At 48.0% G+C, this 18,128-nt stretch overlaps 1 protein-coding gene across 1 annotated transcript in view; it reads right to left on the minus strand.

The window, feature by feature from the left end:
- CSMD1 (CUB and Sushi multiple domains 1) overlaps positions 1–18,128 on the minus strand; it is a 1,871,580-nt gene that overhangs the window by 203,513 nt on the left and 1,649,939 nt on the right. Inside the window, 4 exon segments of the mRNA XM_072775779.1 lie at positions 3,511–3,615; positions 13,684–13,780; positions 14,815–14,939; positions 15,871–16,074. Coding sequence (XP_072631880.1) covers positions 3,511–3,615; positions 13,684–13,780; positions 14,815–14,939; positions 15,871–16,074 — 531 coding nt within the window.

Consider the following 18,128-nt stretch of genomic DNA (forward strand, 5'->3'; position numbering starts at 1 on the left):
CAAAGTGTCGCAGTAAACCAGAGAAAAGAGACCGTGTCTACAGACATAAGGAATAGCAGGTTACCTCTCATCGTCAACTAGGAAGTGAGAAGACAAGGGAGTGACACCTGCCATACTGAAAAGGAAGAAACTATCAACCCAGACTTCTGTACCCAGCAAGATATCTTTCAAAAAATGATGGTGAAACAATGACATTTATTTTTAAAGCAAAAGCTGGGAGAATTTATTGTCATCAGAACTACACTGCAAGAAAGGTGAAAGATCCTCAGACAAAAACTGGGATGAATCCAGAGACATAAAGAGCTCCAAAGATGCCAGAAGCAAAGGTGGATATAAGATATTTACTTTTCTTATTTTCTATTTACTCTAAAAGATCACCATTGTAGTAAAGTAGTAGAAATATGAAAACCAAAAGTAGTAAAAATGTTTTGTGGGCTTTATAGCAGGTAAAAATAAAATGCAAGACAACACATACCGTAAGGGATGGAAAGCAGATATTAGAAATACACGCTTGTAAGGCTCTTTTACACTAAATGACATAATATCATTTGAGGCTAAGCTGTGCTAAAATACTGAAGATGTATCTTTTAAACTCAAGACAGATCATTACATTTTTAAGAGTTTTATCTAGTCAGCCCATAGTGGAGATAAATTGAAGCAATAAAAATATTCAGTTAAACCAAAAGCTGGCAGGAAAAGAGGGGAGAATCCACAAAATACAAATAAGACAAAGAGAAAGGTTCTATAAGAGGGCACATGGCTTCAATCTTATTACCTCTTCTCCCACCAAATCCCACTGAAGTCAATAAACCCATGTCAGATAGATCATGTGTACCAATAAACAATACGTATTTATATATATGACATCTGCTCTCTTCGTGTTGACTCCCAGGGTCGCTGCCGCCATGTTGTTCCTTGGCAGCAGGTCCATGCTACGTTCCCTTAGCTCAGATTTTGTAATTTCCAGGGTAAACCGGTATCGTCACCGTCTGCATACATCTTTATGGTTTCCCGATATTTTGCTAGTTTTGCTCTGTTTTGGGAGTTTGTCTGAAGAGAAGAGCCCAGAGCAAGGGCGACACCCGTGTCCTTCTATGCGTAACAATGTCAAAGGTCCTATCCAGAAAAATGATGTAAAAGTTAGGACAGCTGGCTTGGAGAACTCACGAAGCTCTCAGTGATGCTGAGGGTTTGAGCTCCTACCCAGTCACGCAAGAGAACCTAGCTCACATGTGTCAGATCAGACCTTCCTACAATCGCTTTGCAATCATTAACATATTATAATTCATCCCTTCAAATTAAAAAAAAAATGTCTGTTTTCTGTTTGGGAAATTCCTATTGGTGCTCATGCAGAATGCGGGACTGTGACGGTTACCAGGGTCTAGGGGCTCCTTCCCACTGAGGAAAGGGAAAGTCCTCAGACAGCCCTGGAGTGGACCAGCCAGAGCAGCTCTGTTTTGGGGTCCGGGCAAACCAGCGCATGAGCTCCTCTATCTCCCGTGTGTCCCCACCTGCTCCTGACCCTTGGGGTCACCATCTGTAGAACATAACAGTGCTTGCTGCCTCTCCGATAGCTCACTGGGATGATAACCAGGGCTCGGTAAATGGCCTTCATGAAGCGTCTTGCATTCCGTGGGTCACTAGCAGTGTGACTACGGCCTGTGTTCATCCTCCTTAAGACCCGGGCGCACTTAAAACTAGGGCTTTTCGCAGACACGTGAGTAGGGAGCTGTCACACGTTCAGAGCAGGACCTGGCATAGAGTGCGTGTGCTGTCGTTGTTTTTAATTATTATTTCACGGATATCAATTTTAGTGACAAATCCGAATTGCGAGGGCTGCAGATTGACATTACCTATTTTGAGGTCGATGGAAAATATGTCAACAGGTTAAAAATATTAGACAATCTTTTGGGAGCTCAATTCAACAGTCCTTAGACTGTTTGATGTTGGCCTTAATGAGATTAATTCTACAAACACATGATGTGACCCGTATTTTGAACTCTGGCCCAAGGCATTAAAACAGGGAAACGAGCAGGAGGTTGGGAGGACATGTAGGACATGGGAGATATGGTAGTAGCATCGGAAAACAATCCCTCAAAACAAAGGTTAACAAATGAAAACGTAGCATTATGCATGGCCAACTAAAAAGTAAATATACCGAGTAATTTGGATTTTTAAACAAGATTCATTTCAGTGAGAAATACCTTAGTCTTTCTCTCCTAATGAAGTGTATTGGTTGGGAACAAAGTGGAAAGTAGATAATTATATTGTTGAAGCTCTACGTGTACATAATAGTAACTGCAGCCTAATTATTTAACTCGCACCTCTTTTTATAAGAAATGAGTGAAAAGCCCGGAACCCACAAGATGAGTTTGAGGGAAAGAGGTAGCAGCATTCATCATTTGTAACACGGCTAAAAATATTAGTGAATTTATTAACACCGTCATAAATACGGTCGATGGTTCCCTATCTACAGATGTTCACAAAATGTATCAAAGTAGCAGATTTTTTTCCCCAGACATTTCCTACATAAATAACATCCACAGTATCATTTCACACTGTCACCAAAGTAGTCCTATTCAAATAAATTGGAATAAACTTGCATACAAATGCCTGTAATAAGTAGGGAGATTTAACTGAAAGGAGAAACAGCCCTGTGGTTTGTGTCTGGTTCGGAATATTTATCATCAGCTGGAAATCGGGCCTTTCAAAAACATGCATGCATTTACATCCCAGCAAACTGTTTATCTCAATTCAAAAGATCACTTATTAAAGCTTATCCATGTATTTGCTTATTTGCAGCTGCTTATTAAAGAAGATGAATATCAACATTAAGCATTTTTAGTGCTTGAAAACATGTCCTAAAATAAACCTGCCTCTCATTGGAAATTCTTACTTCATTTTTGCCAGGTTTACCTGCATCATCGAACGCCAGAGAAGATTCGCGCCTTTGACCTTTGCCAACCCATTTATCAGACTATTAGCTCACTCGCGCATTCATTTTTAAAAGGTTAGCGTCTCCTTCGCGATACCTCCTTCCAATTAAAATGAATAATACACGAAGCAGCCGGCGCGTGGGGCTCCGTGCTAGGTCTGCGCCGACAGCCTCAGCGTCGAGGAGCGCAGGGGCCCGAGGACCATCATTTGTCTGGAAATTAGGATTTTCTAGGTTTCGGGATGGGGATATGAGCATGTGCTATCACAGGGAAACCAGGAACAGAACAGACGGTCACGCTTTGTGCTTTGTGACAGTTATGCCAGATACGCGTGCATCTGTCCAGTTACTCCAGACACTAGCGTGTGTGTCTCCTCAGGAGTTTGTTTTTTACGATTTCATATTTCATAGAGATTTCGTGTGACCCACGCTCATGCAACTTTTTTTTTTTTCATGCAACTTTTTAAGTAGGTTCCGAGCCCTAATGCTTCACTCGGTAAAAGTGGGGGATTCAGGTTCGTATCCAGGAAGCTCCGCGGGGGACAGGGAGGCCGGGCGGGGAGAGGGGACCTTACTCTTGTATTCCAGGTGGAAGCCAGCAGCGGCCACACTGATGTCGGACTGGAAGTGCAGGTAGAGCTGGTTGGAGGTGCTGTTCAGGAGCGCGGGGACCGTGGTTCCTGCAAGACACACAGAGGCACAGGTCACACCACAGGTGCACGCGCTCCCCCCAGAGCAGGCCGGCGGGCATGTGCCCCGGCCTGCAGGCCCCTCTGGGTGCCCCCGTGTCCTGGGAGCCCGGGCCTCGCCCCTGTGCACCCGGGCCTGCTCCTGTCCCATCCGGCGACGTCACACGCTGTCTCTGCTCCCCTCGAGCTGACGGGACGGCTACGGTCACACAGCGTGGGGACGCACAAGGTCTTACGTGGATCTTGCACCGGCTTTTCCACGTTGCATTGTCGGCTGTTTTTGTTTTTATTTTTAAAAGATTTTATTTATGTATTTGAGAGAGAGAAAGCATGTGCACAAGCAGGGGAGAGGGAGAGGCGGAGGGAGGAGCGACTCCAGCTGCGCAGGGGCCCCGGCGGGGCTCGATCCAGGCCGGGCTCACGCCCTGAGCCCCAGCAGCCGGCTGTGGCCCCGCGAGCACTGTGCTAGAGCCAGCTGTGCCAGGACGCGGATGCTGCTTCCCGTGACAGCCGGGCACCCCGCAGCCTGGCGCCCGCCCCCTTGGACCCCCAGCGGGCATCGGGACTGGGCCTGGCCTGCCTCCCCGCCGCCCGGGTCCTGCCCCCGACACTGTCTTCGGCCACGGATTCTGCTCATAAATGTCCTTTGTAGACGGGCTGAAGGACCTGTGTCCCGGGACTCGGGGTTTTCCAAGCTCCCCGCCCACCGAGCCCGGCCTGGCAGCGTTGGCCAGCGAGCCCCCAACCCCGGCCCGGGCTGGGCTGGCGGGGGAGCGGTGCACACGCGGCTTGCTGACTGTGTGTGTGCACACGGCCATGTAGACTGTTCCGGAAGCTGCAGCTCCCGAGAGCTTCGGGGCCCGCCTCCATCCACCTCCCTGCCGTCGAGGGGGGCTGGCTCCCACACGGGACCCGCCCAAGAACCGCAGGTGCGCGGGGGACGACGGGCCTCGGGAGTTGGAAGGTTCAAGCCACCTGTGGTTTGGCCTCGGGGCGACCGACGGGCCGACACAGAAGCCACTTCTGGGCCCCAGGCCCGGTCCGCTGCTTGGCCCGAAGGCCCGAGCGCTCAGGCTCCTGGGGGACCGATGGCGGGTCATGGGCCACGCTGCCAGGAGGGCAGGCCAGCCTGTGTCCCAAAGGGGCAGTCATCTTCCCGGGGACCCCCCCTGCGGGCACGCCCAGGCCGCGGCAAGGGACCCGGGGGCAGGAGGAGGAGGAGGAAGTGCGACCAAGGCCGCTGCCCCCCGCTGGCCGACCGAGCCCCGCGCACGTCAAGACAAGGCCGCCCACCAAGCCCGGGCTTCACCGCTCCGGTCACGCGTGGGCTGCGGGTGGCCTTTCTCACGCCGTATTACTTCTCTGACCCAAAACCCGTTGTCCGCTCACTGTCCTACGTTTTGAGACTTTCACTCCAGCGTAGTTAGCACACACAGCTACCCTAGCCGCGGGTGTAGACTACAGGATCCCACCGTCCCAGACGCGACGCGCAGCCCTGGCGGGCCTTTCAGCAGGTGCGCTGCCAGCGCCAGCCCCTCCCGTGGCCTCAGACCGTGTTCCCAAGAAGACGGCGGGACGGCGGGTCTCAGTAGCGCGGCCGCGTCAGCGCCCGGTCCCCACCCGCATCCCTGCCGGCCTGCTTTCCCTGGGCCTCGGGCGCTCAGCGACGCTCCCCACTGCGCTGCTGTGTTGAATTACCTGAAACCCTTTTATTTTTTTTTATTTTTAAAAAATATTTTATTTATCCATAAGAGACACAGAGAGAAGGAGAGAGGCAGAGACCCAGGCAGAGGGAGAAGCAGGCTCCCTGCAGGGAGCCCGATGCGGGACTCGATCCCGGGACCCCAGGATCACGCCCTGGGCCGAAAGCAGGTGCTCAACTGCTGAGCCCCCCGGGGATCCCCAACTAGACCCGTCGGCAGCGCTGCCCCGCCCCCCCGGCTTCCCGCCTGTGCATCTTCCCCCAAAGCCTGGAGAACAGCCCGGCCGAGGCCCCCACGGACGGCGCCCAGCCAACACTTCCCCGCGGTGCTCCTCGCTCGGTTCAGCTCTCCCTTCGGGCCAGGAGACCCTCGCTCACGCGTTTTAACATCTATTTCCAGCTCCGGTCCCCACAATTCAGGTGTCCGCTGCGCATTGTTTGACTTTTTTCGCATGTTCGTCGTCAGCCACCCGGGTTCCGTGGGGTCAGAGGACCCGCACGGGCTCCCGACTGGGCGCAGATGAGCCGCGGCACTGAGAACAGCTCCATGGAGTGGCGGTGACGCTGAGGCCTGGCACGTGGTGACACGGGAGCGTGTGCGCGACGCTTTGTGAGTCCCGATCCTCCTGAACGTCGTTGCTGATGGAGCAACTCACGGACCCCGTCCTGCTTGTACCTGTCACGAGACGCCACCACTCGCTCTGCTGGATCTTGAGGCCTCAGGTGACGCCCAGGTGCACAGGTGCGTGGGTCGGGGAGCCGGGGGTGCCGTGCGGGGAGCACCTGGCCCGCGGCGGGCGGCCACCGGGCCCTCATGGACGGGCCAGAGACGGTCTTTTAGGCGTTGCCCCAGGCAGTATATTTGTGATCACATCGTTTTCCTGTGACCCAGATAGAGCAACACCGGACAAAGAAAACCCAGAAAGGATACTTTGGCCCCTACGCGTCAGCACGGGTATTTACTTCCCCTAATACTGATTGTCAGCCACAAACTGGTTGGAATCCTGATCTACTTTATTCATTTATAATTTATAACCTACTTCCAAAAATAATTTTAGACGACTTACAGCATAAGCCCTACGTATATGTGGCTGCTTGAACAGAAACAAAAAAGATTTTTTTTTTTTAGACGAATTTATCCAAGAAGTCAGTCGATTGTTTTTCCTGAAATACGGGCCTCTGACAACTACTCCTTATGTTTCCTGGCACTCCCCCACCGACGTGTAGAACGGGTCCGACTGATTCTTTCATAGATGCTTTTTTTTTTCTTTTTTTTTCTTTTTTTAATTTTTTTTTTTATTTATGATAGTCACAGAGAGAGAGAGAGGCAGAGACATAGGCAGAGGGAGAAGCAGGCTCCATGCACCGGGAGCCCGACATGGGACTCGATCCCGGGTCTCCAGGATCGCGCCCTGGGCCAAAGGAAGGCGCCAAACCGCTGCGCCACCCAGGGATCCCCCATAGATGCTTTTTAAAGTACCATAGAAATAAAAAGTTCAAATACTGATGGTGTTTTTAAAGATATTGAGATTTTATGGCTGATTTGTCATTCTTTCTGTGTAAAGTTTATAAAAACCTATTAAAATATTTCAAATCCTTTCTACGGTAAAAAAAAAAAAAAAAGGTACAAATATAGTAAAAAGCTCCCACATACTCACTCTCTCTCTCCACATTACACAATAATTGAGTCTGTTCCTCCCTCTAACTCATTTATGTGGGTATCTGTAAAATTATTTTATCCAAAACCATTTGTGAGCAAGTTGCAAACATGACGGCCCGTGTCTTGCAAAAATTCAACGTGTTCCCTTCAACAGAACATTGCGGACTCCAGAAAGCGGATGCGAACGCCCCAGTGTGAGCCGCACAGACTTCCCGGGGCCCGAGACTCTGCTCTGCGGGGTCGCGGCTCCAGGACCCGACCGCGAGCCCTCGGCGCCTTCGCCCGACGGCCCCCTCGGTTTCCTCCACCCCGAGAGTCTCTTAGTCTTTCTCACGCCTTCCTCAACCTGACGCTCTTGGAAAACACAAGCACGTTTTCTGTGTGGTCTGGTATTTCTCAGTTTGGGTTTGTCCGACGGTCTCAGCGACGACAGTCGTCAGCCTGAGCACTTCTGGGCGATCCGCTCCTGCCGGGTCATCCCCGCGGCTGCTCCCTGGTCTCGGGTGAGACGCGCTGGCTCGTGCAGCCCAGAGGGCGACGCGGGCCTGGCCTCCCAGCCTGGGTCGGTGGCACCGTGCGGGCGGCTAGGTCACCCCTGCGGTCGCAGCCCCACAGTGCGGCCAGCTCTCCGGGGTGTCATCTGCCTCGACAGCGGGGTCCTCGGCACCCCAGTGCGCACCTGGGCACGCTCCCGGTGGCCTTCCCGTTAACACGCGCCAAGGGTGGCATGTGCCAGGCTTCTCCCCAGAAGTTACTACTTCCCTGCTTTCGATGAGCACACATCAGGGAGGGACACGCGCGGGCCTGAGGGCCTGTTGTTCCTGCAGAACCTCCCCGTCGGCGTTGGCACCCACCCGTGCACCAGCCTCAATCATTTATTATTCTAACAGCTGCCAAGTGATGATTCTCCGATTCCACCTTCCTCCTAGGTTTACTCGTTTGCATTCTGTAAGGCAAATCTCCTTCTCATTCACTCCATTTAGGTGCGTACCTACTTGCACCAGGGCGGACTCACAGATTTCTATTTGATACAGGGCGGCTCCTGGTTATTTCTTTTCCTTCCCACCAGAGCCTTGAGAAATGACCCTTCATTTCTCCAAGAACATGGGTTCCTCTAGGGACCGATGGTAGGGAATTGATATTTAGAAGCTCAGACTGGGTCCTGGAGGGGTGCAAGGCTGCTAGGGTGCTGCTCTCTATCTGTCAAGAGACACAGGTGTGAAACTTGCACACGCGCACCTACAGACGACATTTTTATTGTCATCTAAACATTAAAACCACAAGTTCACACTGATACCTCTCCTTCAAGTCCAATTAGCTTTCCTCATTTCCATTTCTGTGACTCCTTTCCCAGACACGGAGAGGCCTGGTTCGCATTACCCTCCGTGTTACTCCCACGTCCGTGCCCAGCCACCCAACCTGCCCAGCTGCCGCCTCGTTCAGCCGCTCTGTTCTCAGACCCGGACTCTTCCAAACACGCCCAACAAGCACATGGGAAAAGAACATCAGCCGCAATGAGATCTCAAACTCCATGCCATCCCTCGCAAAATTAACTTCAACTCCCAAGTTAACACAACCCCCGGCTGTGTCCACTGGGTCTGAAGCCATTCATCCTTCATAGCCTCAGGAGTCCGTCTGGTGGTGAATAAAGGGAAGACCCATGGCCAGAAGTAAAATGAAGCTCTGCTTTTTCAATTTGGACCAATGCCCCATAACCCTCCAAAGAAAAGGGAGCTGGGCGTCTACACCTATGTGGGTGAATTGTGAGGGGTGGGGGAAGCCAGTGTTTGGCTTAAATCACCCAAGGTAATTCACCTTGAAGCTTGCAGGGGCAAAGATGGAAGAGCCCTCAGATGTTCAGTCTCAGCAAAAACATAGAGAAGGAAGGGGGCAGACCGGCCTTGACCGGCCTGTTAGCAGGGGGAGGAGTCCAACGAGGCCAGTGCCATTGGCCGTAATGGGTGCTCCCACACTGGGTGCTCGTTAGGTCCCCAACGCCAGGAGCGAGGGGCATTTGTCATTGGGAAAGCCATTGCTCTTCCCTTGGGCAACCGTAAATAAAATAACAGAGAATCCAGCAGCTTCCCTATAAAACTATGCCAGAGGGGCAAGATTTAAAACAATGCTTTCTCCATGGTCGCTGTATTACATAAAATCTTATACAGTAGCCCCCCTTTATCCACAGGGATATGTTCTAAGACCCCCCAGGGAATGCCCAAAACCACGGAGAGCACCACCCTCCATATGCTACACGTTTCCCTTGACCACCCACGGCAGAGTGTGACGTATAAATTAGGTACGGGTCTCTCTCTCTCTCTCTCTCTCTCTCTCTCTCTCCCCCCCCCTCAAATAAATAAAATCTATAAACAGCAACAAAAAAAACCCCAAAAAACAAAACTATATAAATCTTTGAATACTAAATTACAACACGTAAACGGTTTGTTTAACTTCAGGAAAAAAAAAAGCATGTTTCCATAATATATTTGGGTATTGTACAATATTATACTTTCTTTAATTACATTGATTTTAGGTACAAAGAAATTCAACCTAAGTGCGTGGGAAAACCTATTGTCAGACCCACTCTTTCAATCTAGAGGACATATAAAACAATTGACCGTGTTGTTAGATCAAATTATGTTATTTTGAATTGGATTCATTTCTTCACATGTTATTTATGAATGACTTCCTTGATCACATTACTTGCTCACTTACGTTTTTATTTAACTTAATATCAGTTTTCTTAAAAGTGTGCATCTTTGCCTATTTTGTTAAGAAAGTTGATAGCAACAAATAGCAAATTCCAGGATTATTTTTATCAGAGGAGTTTCTTAATCCAATCCTTGAAACATGAAGAATCCTTATTTCCATTTTGGAAAAGAATAGACCACGAAACTGTGACTATCATAGAGATGGTTTAGGCTCAAATACCTCAGTATCATCCCACCTATTATAAACAACCACTTTAGCCAACTTGTATCATAAAATAATGTGATCAAAATCAAGTATTATGAACACACAGAACACTGCTGTAAAACTTACACATCGCCTATATTTTAAGTTTTTACTTAGTAGGTCTTTAAAAAATATTATTTTTAAAAATATTTTATTTAAATTCAATTTGCCAACATATAATAAGTAGTTTTTTTTTATTCCTTATATGTGACATCTCAGAAATCTAAAGAATCAAAATAGTGCTGTAGTCTCTGCTCACACCATTAATATGGGGTCGTGCGTAGTAAGGGGTTGGTCTGCTCTTTGCTCCCGGTGTCTAGACAGTCATTTCTCGACCCTTGGACCATCCTGAGTAACAGGAATGTCCCTTGTTACTCACGACGGGCTCCTCCAGCCACACCTGAGTTTATGGTAACTGTGATCATGATTCTGTTTGTGATAACATCCGTGCTGTATGTGGGAAGGACAACCACGTGCTTAGAGGCTTGGGGTTTCGAGTCACACGGTACCAGCCTGACCTCACAACCTCTGGGAGGCGACGGGCTGAAGATTGAGTTCAGCCTCGTGGCCAGGGATTGCATTAATCAAGCCTACGAAATGAAAACCCGTGAAAACGCTGGGCAGCCAAGCTCAGGAGAGCTTCTTGGTCGGTGATACGCAAGTGTCTGGCAAGTGACACGTCCTGAGGACACGGAAGCCCCACGTGCGACCCCCTGCCCGATGTTGCCCTACGAGTCCCTCGGTTTGGCTGCTCCTGATCTGACCACTTTATAACACGCCGTATTCGCAGGCATATTGCTTCTCATGTTCTGCGAGTTAGACTAGGGATTTAGGCAAACTAAGATAAACCCCCCAGTTTTGAGCCAGTTGGTCAAGGTGTGGGTGGCCTGGGGACATTGAGCTTGGAACTGGCATCTGAGGGGAGATGGGAAGCCGCGCCTTCAGCGCAGGAGCTGTGTGCCAATAAGTCCTGGTGATTATGGTCAGACTTGCATTGCGTTGGTACTGAGGTCAAATATTTTTTAAAAGGTGGGGATTTTAGAGGGCATTTGTGATGAGCACCGAGTGACGTGCAGAAGTGTCGAAGCACTAAATTGTACACTTGAAACTAGCATTACACTGTGTGCTAAGTGAAAAGTAAATAAAAACTTAAAAAAACTTGTAAATGTAGCTAAAGTTATACATTTAGCCAGAGACATTGCTTACTATTAAGACGGATCCCAGTTTTGTCTCAGAAACGTAGATGCATCTTGACATCTAGCGTCTCAGTACTGCTGATAGACTTAAATTAAAATTTGCACACATGATGTAACAGAAAAAAAAAGATCTTTCCTCTTGGATAATTCTAAAAACTCAAATTAGAACGAGAAGATTGCTGTTGTTATTCTTTATCAGGCATGCAGGCGATGTGTTTACTTCTTTTATTATTATTTTCCATCACTTTTTAATAAGCCATTCTGCTAACCTTGGTCAAGCAATCACGCGACCATGTCCCGTGTACTGTCTAGTCAGTACTGTCTACGCTTGTGTGTGAACGTGTTCAAGTAACACACTCATGCCTGAGAAAATCAGGTGGAAAAACTAGTTCCATGTTAAATCCTTCTCTTTGAAAAATCAACCTATTCCTCATAATACCTGAGAAATATAAAATCGCACATCTGAGGCTAGGTTCACATAGAGCAGTTATTCAAGAGAAGGTTTAATACAGGCTGAGCTACATTAATTGATAAATACAAGAATTCATCTGAACAATGAAATTCAAACTTCAAGAAAAAAAGGCAAAACACATGCTTTGTAAGCAAGTTTTACTTAATAAAAGAAAATATATTTATGGGACTGTCCTGCACTTACTGAAAAAAGTCCACAGACCCATGTGGTTCAAACCTATGTCGTTCAAGGGTCACCTATAAAAAGACACTGGCCCTAAACCGCAGGGCTCTGTTGCCTGGAGCATTTCTTCTCCTTTTGATTTATCTGCTTGTATTTTACTAATCTGTTAACATATTTTACTTTTTCCTAGGTATTTTATAATATCAGTTAAGATGTTATTACTCTCCCAAATCCTAGAAAAATATTACTTTTGACCTCCTTTATCACCCAACACCTACCTGTCGTGCTGCATATTTGCCAAAAGTTATAGATATCTTTAGTTTACATGATTATCATTTTTATATATTATTAAAATATATTTTATTTCAACTCTTGTGTTTTGCCATCTGCATGCAGATTTTATTTTATTTATGTAATTAATTTTTATATTTATTTATTTATTCATTCATTCATTCATTCATTCATCCATGAGAGACACAGAGAGAGGCAGAGACACAGGCAGAGGGAGAAGCTGGCTCCATGCGGGGAGCCCGATGTGGGACTTGATCCCGGGACCCTGGGGTCACACCCTGGGTGGAAGTCAGATGCTCAACCGCTGAGCCACTCAGGCGTCCCTGCATACAGATTTTAAACCCTTTTGTTACTGTTCCTAATTTTAGGGGCCGAGATTTTGTTTATTCCTAAGAAGAAATTTGGTACTTGATACATGTAGTAGGTACCTATAATAATCACTCACTAAGCTAGACTGTTACAAGCACTATCTGGTGAGGGACGTGAGTGAAATTACACAGTAAACTGGCATTTTACTGCACCAACTCTAAGTGACCACATGAAACTATGGCTGTATTTGCTGATGTCCAGACACAGGGTCTCTGGAGGGACTAAGCAGGGGCGTGATTAAGTTGTGAAGGGCCCGTTTGCCATCCACCCTGTGTCCAACCTGCTGAGCAGCCGCAGACTAGAGATGTCTGGAGATGCAGCCCAGAGAAGCTTGCAACAAAGTTCAGGCCGTGGGTCAAAAGGAGGGGATTGGTGGGATGGGGATAGTCCTATAAAAGCTATTATTTTTCTGCGAATCCGGGAGGATACTAAAATGTGTCAATGTCTGTTCATCAGTGGTTTAACACAAGGGCAACAATAGTGCTCCGAGCAGAGTGCTCTTTGGGGGACTCAGCCTGGCCTCTCAGTGACATGTGCTGACTGTGACGATGACGGTGGTAAAGGGGATGGCGGCGACGGTGACAGCTAATCTGTTGGGAATTCTGATCTGTTCACGCTCTACAGGGTGGAAGGGCAGGGTGACCTGCCAGGATAAAGAAAGGGAGGACGGAGCTGAATAGCGCTGCTCTTGGCAAAGGCGAGGGCGGAGCTGCCAAGGCCAGTTCGGAAGCAATTTCTGTGGCCGTGGCAGATGCAAGAAAGAGCAAGGAAGGGCTGCATGGCCTCCGGCACCGTGCTCATCCGGTAGCTCGTGAGGGCGGCAGCATCTGTGGTAAAGGGTTGAGATTACCTGCGACTCTGATGGACCAAAGCACCGCCAAGTTCAAGCCTAAATGCCCCCAAATGCAGAGTGCAACTTTCCTGGATTGCCTAGTCTAGGGCGCCTCTCCTCCTGGGACCTGGGATCCACTGGCGGCTGCACCCCCACCTTCCGCTACTACCCCTGGATCCCTTGTCCCCGGGCCTCCGCCTGTCGCCTGCCCACACTCTGCTTCCCGCTCCTTCCAGCAGCCCCCTCGCTCTGTGGGAACAAAGCTGACTGTCGGCGCACCTCTCAGGGTTTCAACACTCGCCAAGCTATTATGGGTATGGTTACGTTCTGTAGGAAAACACCTGCGTCGAATGTTTCCTTGCTGTTGTCTGTTAGTGTTTGATGATTCTGGTTCACAAACGCTGGGAGCTGGTGTCGTCTTACCTGAGAAGCTTCCCAGCCTGGGCGCAGTCATGTCCCCACCGTCATAAATCTCCAGGGAGTCCCAGTTCTGCTCGGTGGCAAAACTGATCACTTGGATCTAGAAAACAATGGTATTCAGTTAATATGTATTTTTAGTTTAAAGAAATTGGCCTGATCATGTGGGGTTTCCTGTGAAAACTTAATATATGCCCGTAAGAAAAAGGTAAAACCAAAGAGAATAAGCCATGCAAAGATATTTGAAAATTTCTGCAAATGGTACTTTTGACAGCTTTTATCCTAAAACTCTATTATTGCTATTCCAAATATAGAAATGTGATTAGAAACACATTATAGAAGCAGTAGGAAAAGAGAACAGGTTATGGTTTAAGTGTTTATAATAACCAATGCATAATGATTAAAGTAAATAACCAATGCAACAAATAAAATAAACCAATGCAACAAATAAAATAACCAATGCAAAAATAAATAAAATAAGATAAAATAACCAATTCAGAAATAAAAAAATAACCAATGCAGAAATAAATAAGATAAAATAACTGATTCAGAAATAAATAAAATAACCAATGCAAAAATAAAATAAACCAATGCAACAAATTAAATGACCAATGCAAAAATAAATAAAATAAGATAAAATAACCAATTCAGAAATAAATAAAATAACCAATGCAGAAATAAATAAGATAAAATAACCGATTCAGAAATAAAAAAATAACCAATGCAGACATAAATAAGATAAAATAACTGATTCAGAAATAAATAAAATAACCAATGCAAAAATAAAATAAACCAATGCAACAAATTAAATGACCAATGCAAAAATAAATAAAATAAGATAAAATAACCAATTCAGAAATAAATAAAATAACCAATGCGGAAATAAATAAGATAAAATAACCAATTCAGAAATAAAAAATAACCAATGCAGAAATAAATAAGATAAAATAAAATAACCAATTCATAAATATATAAAATAAAATAAAATAATAAAATAAAATAAAATAAAATAAATAAAATAAAATAAATAAAATAATACAATAAAATAACCAATGCAAAACAGAAACCATGCACAGGAAGCAAGCACTTCCTGGCCAAGCCCCGTGCATTCCGGCCCTGAGGGCGTGAGGGGCTTACCTGAATTCCTGATCCTTCTGTAACTATGATTTTCCAGATACAGTTTAAGTTGTTACCATATGGTTCTGGGTAGCCAGGGGATAAAATGGTGCCTCTGCGCTGAGTGAAATTGCCACTGCAGGGGACTGAAAGACAAAACCGTATCTCGTAAAAATAGAGTACAGAGAGGACAGCCTTAAGTCGGTGCCGAGAGTTTCCGTGCCGTGTGATCAGATATTAAGAGACGCTTTACAGGGAGTGTGGTCCTTGACAGGGATGGCATTGGCAGCCCGGGTGCACGTAGCCCGTTCCCTTATGAACTCGCACCGTCGCCGATCGTTACCTGCCGTCCTCCCAAGTTATGGAACTGGCGTCTAAGAGTAAATCTCCCCAAGCTCCCCCACGAGGGACTGTGCCTAACACTGGCATCTCTGACGTGAATCCTGTTTAGAATAATTTTATCCGTGCGATTTAGGGAGCTTTGCAGAGCATTGTCTTCTATACACAGACTCGCAACTCCCAAGGATATTAGTGGGATTTATGAGCAAATCCAGAGAGGAGAAGAGACGCTGAAAACGTACAAATGAATGCAAGAGCTAATCGTGACTGTTGCACTGCAGGGCCTTACACGGAACGAAGCAAATAAACTACAACTAACAACGGCATTGTTATTCGGGCTGCGTCAACCTATTACTTTTCAATCCTTCATCAGCCCACATTTATTAAAAGGACATCACACAAGATAGCAAATCAACATTATAATGATTCTTCCCCAAAATGAAATTATGTTCTACACCCACGGTGTTGAGAGCTAATGGCCTACTTAATAAGTATGGGGAAAGGAAACATGTTTCACACTCGTTAATCTAATGAGTTGTTTCGTGAAACACGGTAATCTTTAGGGTTTAGCTGCTGCTCAATTATTTCAGATAAAATGCGTTGCTCCGTAAGGAGGTCCGGGGGATGACCAGGCGGTGGAGACGAGGCAGGAGCACTGAAAAGCAGCTCTTCGGCCGGCTGCGAGGCTGGGCTGGACAGCCTGGCGCGGGTCATCACACCTGCTGGACACACGCTTACCTATGCAGCTCGGGATCGTGTCGTTCCACTGAGCTAGAGCGTTGGGCACGGACTGGCAGCGGATGGCAGTGGAGCCCTGGAGGAGGTACCCCGGGTTACACTCGAATCGGACGATCGAGCCCGCCGAAAACTCGGAGCCGATTCTCCTTCCGTATCTGGGCTCGGGGATGGAGCTGCACTGGGTATCGCTGGTTCGAGGAACCGCTGGAAGCAAAGCACACAACACAGCCCCTGTCTCTTCACTGGGAAGCAAAATATTTCCTTGGAAGTTGAGTTGAGCCCAGAGAGAGTTGACGTTAATATAGGAATTAATAACGCCTTCTGCAATTTCTAGAGGGATGATTTGGGGGCCCTCCCCTCATCTGCATTTCATCCTCTTACCAGCCCCGAGGACCGCCTTATAGTCAGTCTCATTCCAGACGAGGAAAACGTGGCATAAGGAGCATGAGTGCCTTATGAGAGTTGAGTGATATTCAGGCAGTTAAAATTAATTAAGCCCCCAAATCACTGTGCTCATGATAATGAGGTGACTGAGGATTGTACTTATTCTCAAAGACCCTGGAGTCTAGCGAGTACACGATGGCTATTGTGATGCAATAACAAAATTAAAAACGGAACTACCGCATGACCCGGCAACCTCACTTCGGGGTGTACCTCCAAACAAATATTAGAATCAGCACCTCAGAGAGAGCTCTCTCTGGCCCCACGTTCACTGCAGGACGATTTCCCAAGCCATGGAAACAACCTGCGTGCCCATCGACGGATGAAGGGAGAGGGAAAATGTTTTATATCCATGCAATGGAATATTATTTAGCCTTAAAAAAAGAAAGAAACTCTGCTGTTTTCAATGACACGGATGTTCCTCTATCTCCCGATCATAGTCAAGACGCGCTGCCCCACCCGGGCTCCCTGCCGGCACCCGGTCCGAAGCAAAGTCACGCCGCCTGCAGTCCTGTCCCAAATCACGCAGCACAGACCTCAACCCCATAACCAGCCCCTTCCGGAACTTTCCCTTGGAGACGCCTCAGGGTCTCCTTGGCGTGTGGCCCTCAGCGAGGCGGCCGGTAGAGACCCGAGCTTGTCTGATTACAGATGTGTCCTTCCGGTCGTTGGGTGGAAGGCGCGGGCAGGTGAGCCTCCTGCCAGGATGGGGCGATGCATCTATTTGGGTTGTTCATTGGAATTCACCATCCGTGGGAGATTTATCTGTTTATCCAAAGGGCGGGGACAAAGTTGGAAAAATGCTTCCATCGCCAAAGACGTCCCATATGCCAAAGCCACTCTTCGAGGACCAGATCCAGCAGGCGGGCACCGGAAGCGCCATGGAAGTCGGCGCGTCTCTCGTCCCCAGGACCCCGTCTCTCCTTTGGTGTGTGCGTCGCCTCCTTGCACCGAGCGGCCTTCTGCGAGAATGAGCTCCTACGCTCCGCTGCTCCCCGGCGATCCTCTGTGTTGGCACTGCTCTCCCTAAGGGGCCGGCGTCGGGCTGGGGATCGAGGCCGAGCAGGGACGGACGCCACCAGGGAACCGCAGCCCGGCAGGCAGGCCCGTGGAACGGAGGCCGCAGATGGTTCCGACCAAACCGCGCCCGAATCCAGCGCTCAAGTGTTGGCCGTCGGGAGGCCAAGTGCATGACGTCACATACCAGCAGCCGCAGGGGAAGCGGTTAAGGATACATCATCAGAAAGGCTCTTTTTTTTTTTTTTTTTTTTGATGACTAAAAACAGAATGCAGAATAACTGTGATATGATAACAAAAGATCGCTTCGAACTCCTACTTGTTGGGTTTCTGAATCTGAGGATGCCCGTTACAGCTGAACAAGCCGCGTGAGAGCAAAAAGGAAATGGATGAAAAATATCCCACGGAGGCTTCAACTCCCAAGAATTGTTTTCACCAAACTGAAGAAATATCCCTCCAGGGGCAACTTTTCTACTTGCCCTGACTTACAGGGAAGGCAAAGGCTCCTCACTGACGTAGGTGGGCTCGCACGCAGGGGCCCGGGGTGCAGGGGCCCGTGCGCGGCGACAACCGCACCACCAGGGTCATTCGGACACATGCCACCTTCGAGCTTTTCTTCATGAACTTCAAAATTTTCACTTTTTAAAGGGAAATAATAATAATAAGCCCCAAACACCTGCATTTGGATGAAATCGTGAAGGACGGTTTTTAGAGGAAGGGGCTTCCGAAGTGAGGGCACCAGCTGTGAGTCTGCAAAGGGGGCCAGAAGCGAGCAGAGCCCTCGGGCCGACGGCCGCCCC

The sequence above is a fragment of the Canis lupus genome, chromosome 15 (genome assembly GCF_048164855.1).
Source record: "Canis lupus baileyi chromosome 15, mCanLup2.hap1, whole genome shotgun sequence".
Classification (NCBI taxonomy): Eukaryota; Metazoa; Chordata; class Mammalia; order Carnivora; family Canidae; genus Canis; species Canis lupus.